The sequence below is a fragment of the Oncorhynchus gorbuscha genome, unplaced genomic scaffold, assembly GCF_021184085.1.
Source record: "Oncorhynchus gorbuscha isolate QuinsamMale2020 ecotype Even-year unplaced genomic scaffold, OgorEven_v1.0 Un_scaffold_387, whole genome shotgun sequence".
Classification (NCBI taxonomy): Eukaryota; Metazoa; Chordata; class Actinopteri; order Salmoniformes; family Salmonidae; genus Oncorhynchus; species Oncorhynchus gorbuscha.
In genome coordinates, this window is record NW_025745234.1 from 478,752 (window position 1) to 487,188 (window position 8,437).

Here is an 8,437-nt window from a genome sequence, read left to right on the forward strand (position 1 = left end):
ATACTTATCGACTATATAACGCGATCCTAACTAAACGTTCAAATGAGTATGAAAATGTAAACATGTTTCCCCATGTCAATAAAGACCCTCGAATGGCAGCTAGTTATAGTAACCATAACAAACACGGCAGCTAGTTATAGTAACCATAACAAACACGGCAGCTAGTTATAGTAACCATAACAGACATGGCAGCTAGTTATAGTAACCATAACAAACACGTTATAGCTAGTTATAGTAACCATAACAAACATGGCAGCTAGTTATAGTAACCATAACAAACACGTTATAGCTAGTTATAGTAACCATAACAAACACGGTATAGCTAGTTATAGTAACCATAACAAACACGGCAGCTAGTTATAGTAACCATAACAAACACGGCAGCTAGTTATAGTAACCATAACAAACACGTTATAGCTAGTTATAGTAACCATAACAAACACGTTATAGCTAGTTATAGTAACCATAACAAACACGGTATAACTAGTTATAGTAACCACAACAAACACGGTATAGCTAGTTATAGTAACCACAACAAACACGTTATAGCTAGTTATAGTAACCACAACAAACACGTTATAGCTAGTTATAGTAACCATAACAAACACGGCAGCTAGTTATAGTAACCATAACAAACACATTAACTAGTTATAGTAACCATAGCAAACACGTTATAGCTAGTTATAGTAACCACAACAAACACGTTATAGCTAGTTATAGTAACCATAACAAACACGGCAGCTAGTTATAGTAACCATAACAAACACGGTATAGCTAGTTATAGTAACCATAACAAACACTGCAGCTAGTTATAGTAACCATAACAAACACGTTATAGCTAGTTATAGTAACCATAACAAACACGGTATAGCTAGTTATAGTAACCATAACAAACACGGCAGCTAGTTATAGTAACCATAACAAACACGGTATAGCTAGTTATAGTAACCATAACAAACACGGTATAGCTAGTTATAGTAACCATAACAAACACGTTATAGCTAGTTATAGTAACATAAAAAACACGTTATAGCTAGTTATAGTAACCATAACAAACACGTTATAGCTAGTTATAGTAACCATAACAAACACGGTATAGCTAGTTATAGTAACCATAACAAACACGGTATAGCTAGTTATAGTAACCATAACAAACATGACAGCTAGTTATAGTAACCATAACAAACACGGTATAGCTAGTTATAGTAACCATAACAAACATGGCAGCTAGTTATAGTAACCATAACAAACATGGCAGCTAGTTATAGTAACCATAACAAACACGACAGCTAGTTATAGTAACCATAACAAACACGGCAGCTAGTTATAGTAACCATAACAAACACGGTATAGCTAGTTATAGTAACCATAACAAACACGGTATAGCTAGTTATAGTAACCATAACAAACACGGTATAGCTAGTTATAGTAACCATAACAAACATGGCAGCTAGTTATAGTAACCATAACAAACACAGCAGCTAGTTATAGTAACCACAACAAACATGACAGCTAGTTATAGTAACCATAACAAACATGGCAGCTAGTTATAGTAACATAACAAACACGGCAGCTAGTTATAGTAACCATAACAAACACGTTATAGCTAGTTATAGTAACATAACAAACATGACAGCTAGTTATAGTAACCATAACAAACACGTTATAGCTAGTTATAGTAACATAACAAACACGGTATAGCTAGTTATAGTAACCATAACAAACACGTTATAGCTAGTTATAGTAACCATAACAAACACGGTATAGCTAGTTATAGTAACCATAACAAACACGTTATAGCTAGTTATAGTAACATAACAAACACGGTATAGCTAGTTATAGTAACCATAACAAACATGGCAGCTAGTTATAGTAACCATAACAAACACGGTATAGCTAGTTATAGTAACCATTACAAACACGGCAGCTAGTTATAGTAACCACAACAAACATAACAGCTAGTTATAGTAACCATAACAAACACGGTATAGCTAGTTATAGTAACCATAACAAACACGTTATAGCTAGTTATAGTAACATAACAAACACGGTATAGCTAGTTATAGTAACCATAACAAACATGGCAGCTAGTTATAGTAACCATAACAAACACGTTATAGCTAGTTATAGTAACCATAACAAACACGGTATAGCTAGTTATAGTAACCATAACAAACATGGCAGCTAGTTATAGTAACCATAACAAACACGTTATAGCTAGTTATAGTAACCATAACAAACACGTTATAGCTAGTTATAGTAACCATAACAAACACGGTATAGCTAGTTATAGTAACCATAACAAACACGGCAGCTAGTTATAGTAACCATAACAAACACGGTATAACTAGTTATAGTAACCATAACAAACATGGCAGCTAGTTATAGTAACCATAACAAACACAGCAGCTAGTTATAGTAACCATAACAAACACGGTATAGCTAGTTATAGTAACCATAACAAACACGGTATAGCTAGTTATAGTAACCATAACAAACACGGTATAGCTAGTTATAGTAACCATAACAAACATGGCAGCTAGTTATAGTAACCATAACAAACACAGCAGCTAGTTATAGTAACCACAACAAACATGACAGCTAGTTATAGTAACCATAACAAACATGGCAGCTAGTTATAGTAACATAACAAACACGGCAGCTAGTTATAGTAACCATAACAAACACGTTATAGCTAGTTATAGTAACATAACAAACATGACAGCTAGTTATAGTAACCATAACAAACACGGTATAGCTAGTTATAGTAACCATAACAAACACGTTATAGCTAGTTATAGTAACCATAACAAACACGGTATAGCTAGTTATAGTAACCATAACAAACACGGTATAGCTAGTTATAGTAACCATAACAAACATGACAGCTAGTTATAGTAACCATAACAAACACGGTATAGCTAGTTATAGTAACCATAACAAACATGGCAGCTAGTTATAGTAACCATAACAAACACGGCAGCTAGTTATAGTAACCATAACAAACACGGTATAGCTAGTTATAGTAACCATAACAAACACGGTATAGCTAGTTATAGTAACCATAACAAATACGGCAGCTAATTATAGTAACCACAACAAACACGGTATAGCTAGTTATAGTAACCATAACAAACACGGCAGCTAATTATAGTAACCATAACAAACACGGTATAGCTAGTTATAGTAACATAACAAACACGGCAGCTAGTTATAGTAACCATAACAAACACGGCAGCTAGTTATAGTAACCATAACAAACACGGCAGCTAGTTATAGTAACCATAACAAACACGGCAGCTAGTTATAGTAACCATAACAAACACGGTATAGCTAGTTATAGTAACCATAACAAACACGTTATAGCTAGTTATAGTAACCATAACAAACACGGTATAGCTAGTTATAGTAACCATAACAAACATGGCAGCTAGTTATAGTAACCATAACAAACACGTTATAGCTAGTTATAGTAACCATAACAAACACGTTATAGCTAGTTATAGTAACCATAACAAACACGGCAGCTAGTTATAGTAACCATAACAAACACGGTATAGCTAGTTATAGTAACCATAACAAACACGGTATAGCTAGTTATAGTAACCATAACAAACACGGTATAGCTAGTTATAGTAACCATAACAAACACGGCAGTAAAGGCATTTAGCATTAGCGGCTAAAGTCAGTTACCTGCTGTTATTAAAGGCATTAGCATTAGCGGCTAACGTCAGTTACCTGCTGTTATTAAAGGCATTTAGCATTAGCGGCTAACGTCAGTTACCTGCTGTTATTAAAGGCATTTAGCATTAGCGGCTAACGTCAGTTACCTGCTGTTATTAAAGGCATTTAGCATTAGCGGCTAACGTCAGTTACCTGCTGTTATTAAAGGCATTTAGCATTAGCGGCTAACGTCAGTTACCTGTTGTTATTAAAGGCATTTAGCATTAGCGGCTAACGTCAGTTACCTGTTGTTATTAAAGGCATTTAGCATTAGCGGCTAACGTCAGTTACCTGCTGTTATTAAAGGCATTTAGCATTAGCGGCTAACGTCAGTTACCTGCTGTTATTAAAGGCATTTAGCATTAGCGGCTAACGTCAGTTACCTGCTGTTATTAAAGGCATTTAGCATTAGCGGCTAACGTCAGTTACCTGCTGTTATTAAAGGCATTTAGCATTAGCGGCTAACGTCAGTTACCTGCTGTTATTAAAGGCATTTAGCATTAGCGGCTAACGTCAGTTACCTGCTGTTATTAAAGGCATTTAGCATTAGCGGCTAACGTCAGTTACCTGCTGTTATTAAAGGCATTTAGCATTAGCGGCTAACGTTACAGCTAAACCGGGTTTAACTCATGTTGTTGTGGATCTTTCCCTAGTTGTAGTTTGGGGATGTAAAATCGCGTGCAAGTTCAAAAGGCCATTTTAAAAAAGCTGCCCTGGCTTCTTCTTACCGACGCAGTTGATCAGTTTGTGCCGCCAGGTATCGAGTTCCCGCTTGAATCCGTTCCTTTCTACGGTGCATTTGGAGCTGCGGCACCGGGCAGCCATTCTGTCTGCCTCCTCCTTTCACCCTGCTCGGTCTCTCTTTGCGTCACCAGGAGTCAACCTCCGCTCATCACGACTGACCTCTCTCTCTCTCTCTCTCCCTGTCTCTGACTCTCTCCCTCTCTCTCCCTGTCTCTGACTCTCTCCCTCTCTCTCTCTCCCTCTCTCCCTGTCTCTGACTCTCTCTGTCTCTCTGTCTCTCTCTCCGTCTCTCTCTCTCTCCCTCTCTCTCTCTCTCTCTCTCTCCCTCTCCCTCTCTCCCTCTCTCTCTCTCTCTCTCTCCCTGTCTCTGACTCTCTCTGTCTCTCTGTCTCTCTCCTCTCTCTCTCTCTCTCTCTCTCTCTCTCTCTCTCTCTCTCTCTCTCTCTCTCTCTCTCTCTCTCTCTCTCTCTCTCTCTGTCTCTCTCCCTCTCTCTCTCCCTCTCTCCCTGTCTCTGACTCTCTCTGTCTCTCTGTCTGTCTGTCTGTCTCTCTGTCTGTCTGTCTGTCTCTCTCTCTCTCTCTCTCTCTCTCTCTCTCTCTCTCTCTCTCTCTCTCTCTCTCTCTCTCTCTCTCTCCCTGTCAATTCAATTTCAATTCAATTCAAGGGCTTTATTGTCATGGGAAACATGTGTTAACATTGCCAAAGCAAGTGAGGTAGACAACATACAAAGTGAATATATAAAGTGAAAAACAACAAAAATTAACAGTAAACATTACACATACAGAAGTTTAAAAACAGTAAAGACATTACAAATGTCATATGTCATATTATTTATATATATTATATATAAATATATATATATATATATATAAGTCTATATATACAATGTATACAATATATACAATATATACAATGTACAAATAGTTAAAGGACACAAGATAAAATAAATAAGCATAAATATGGGTTGTATTTACAATGGTATTTGCCCTGTCTCTCTCTCCCTCTCTCTCTCTCTCTCTCTCCCTGTCTCTTTCTCTCTCTGTCTCTCCCTCTCTCTCTCTCTCTCTCTCTCTCTCTCTCTCTCTCTCTCTCTCTCTCTCTCTCTCAATTCAAGTTTAATGTATGGGGCTTTACTAGCATGGGAAACATATGTTTACATTGCCGATGCAATAAACAAAATGAACAGTAAACATTACACATTACACTATGACATTTCAAATGTCATATTATGTGCAAATAGTTGATATACAAAAGGAAAATTAAATTAACATAAATATGGGTTTTTATTTACAATGGTGTTTGTTCTTCACTGGTTGCCCTTTTCTTGTGGCAACAGGTCACAAATCTTGCTGCTGTGATGTCACACTGTGGAATTTCACCCAGTAGATATGGGAGTTTTTCTTGCTGCTGTGATGTCACTCTCATTTAGAATTGCGACCTGGCCAAGATAAAGTGAAGCAGTTATCGACACATACAACAACACAGAGTAATGGAGTAAAACAAACATACAGTCAATAATACAGTAGAAAAATAAGTCTATATACAATGTGAGCAAATGAGGTGAGATAAGGCCATGGTGGCAAAGTAAATACAATACAGCTGTAATGATGTTCTTCGTCCTCCTACATTTACATTTACATTTAAGTCATTTAGCAGACGCTCTTATCCAGAGCGACTTACAAATTGGTGCATTCACCTTATGACATCCAGTGGAACAGTCACTTTACAATAGTGCATCTAAATCTTAAAGGGGGGAGGGAATACTTATCCTATCCTAGGTATTCCTTAAAGAGGTGGGGTTTCAGGTGTCTCCGGAAGGTGGTGATTGACTCCGCTGTCCTGGCGTCGTGAGGGAGTTTGTTCCACCATTGGGGGGCCAGAGCAGCGAACAGTTTTGACTGGGCTGAGCGGGAGCTGTACTTCCTCAGTGGTAGGGAGGCGAGCAGGCCAGAGGTGGATGAACGCAGTGCCCTTGTTTGGGTGTAGGGCCTGATCAGAGCCTGGAGGTACTGAGGTGCCGTTCCCCTCACAGCTCCGTAGGCAAGCACCATGGTCTTGTAGCGGATGCGAGCTTCAACTGGAAGCCAGTGGAGAGAACGGAGGAGCGGGGTGACGTGAGAGAACTTGGGAAGGTTGAACACCAGACGGGCTGCGGCGTTCTGGATGAGTTGAAGGGGTTTAATGGCACAGGCAGGGAGCCCAGCCAATGGTCTGGAGAAGAGGGGAGGGGATAGGGTCAAGCGGGCAGGTTGTTGGGCGGCCGGCCGTCACAAGACTCGAGATTTCATCTGGAGAGAGAGGGGAGAAAGAGGTCAGAGCACAGGGTAGGGCAGTGTGATACAAAGACGGCTATGTAGCTAGCTGAGAAGAAATTGCTAAGATTAGACAAATCAAACCGTTGTGCTATAATGAAATATAATGAAATGTAAAAAGTTATACTACCTGCGGGAGCGAAGCGCCGATGCGACCACTCGCTCCTCCTGGGCGGCCTTCTGTCGTGAACAACGTGAACTTAACGAAAACCGAAACAGTCCTGAAAGGTGCAGAAAACACTAGACAGTCAGAAAACACTAAACAGTCCTGAAAGGTGCAGAAAACACTAGACAGTCAGAAAACACTAGACAGTCAGAAAACACTAGACAGTCAGAAAACACTAGACAGTCCTGTAAGGTGCAGAAAACACTAGACAGTCCTGAAAGGTGCAGAAAACACTAGACAGTCAGAAAACACTAGACAGTCCTGAAAGGTGCAGAAAACACTAGACAGTCAGAAAACACTAGACAGTCAGAAAACACTAGACAGTCAGAAAACACTAGACAGTCCTGTAAGGTGCAGAAAACACTAGACAGTCCTGAAAGGTGCAGAAAACACTAGACAGTCAGAAAACACTAGACAGTCCTGAAAGGTGCAGAAAACACTAGACAGTCAGAAAACACTAGACAGTCCTGAAAGGTGCAGAAAACACTAGACAGTCAGAAAACACTAGACAGTCCTGAAAGGTGCAGAAAACACTAGACAGTCAGAAAACACTAGACAGTCAGAAAACACTAGACAGTCCTGAAAGGTGCAGAAAACACTAGACAGTCCTGTAAGGTGCAGAAAACACTAGACAGTCCTGTAAGGTGCAGAAAACACTAGACAGTCAGAAAACACTAGACAGTCAGAAAACACTAGACAGTCAGAAAACACTAGACAGTCCTGAAAGGTGCAGAAAACACTAGACAGTCAGAAAACACTAGACAGTCCTGAAAGGTGTAGAAAACACTAGACAGTCAGAAAACACTAGACAGTCAGAAAACACTAGACAGTCAGAAAACACTAGACAGTCCTGAAAGGTGCAGAAAACACTAGACAGTCAGAAAACACTAGACAGTCAGAAAACACTAGACAGTCCTGAAAGGTGCAGAAAACACTAGACAGTCCTGAAAGGTGCAGAAAACACTAGACAGTCAGAAAACACTAGACAGTCAGAAAACACTAGACAGTCAGAAAACACTAGACAGTCCTGAAAGGTGCAGAAAACACTAGACAGTCAGAAAACACTAGACAGTCAGAAAACACTAGACAGTCAGAAAACACTAGACAGTCCTGAAAGGTGCCGAAAACACTAGACAGTCAGAAAACACTAGACAGTCAGAAAACACTAGACAGTCCTGAAAGGTGCAGAAAACACTAGACAGTCCTGAAAGGTGCAGAAAACACTAGACAGTCCTGTAAGGTGCAGAAAATACTAGACAGTCCTGAAAGGTGCAGAAAACACTAGACAGTCAGAAAACACTAGACAGTCAGAAAACACTAGACAGTCAGAAAACACTAGACAGTCAGAAAACACTAGACAGTCAGAAAACACTAGACAGTCAGAAAACACTAGACAGTCAGAAAACACTAGACAGTCAGAAAACACTAGACAGTCCTGAAAGGTGCAGAAAACACTAGACAGTCCTGAAAGGTGCAGAAAACACTAGACAG

The 8,437-nt window shown here is 39.4% G+C and overlaps 1 protein-coding gene across 1 annotated transcript in view; it reads right to left on the reverse strand.

Moving 5' to 3' along the window:
* Positions 1–4,697, reverse strand: part of LOC124018065 — a 50,533-nt gene extending 45,836 nt beyond the window's left edge. Inside the window, exon 1 of the mRNA XM_046333326.1 lies at positions 4,452–4,697. Coding sequence (XP_046189282.1) covers positions 4,452–4,548 — 97 coding nt within the window. The 5' untranslated portion in view covers positions 4,549–4,697. The remainder of the gene's footprint in view (positions 1–4,451) is intronic.
* Between the last annotated feature and the right edge of the window lie 3,740 nt (positions 4,698–8,437).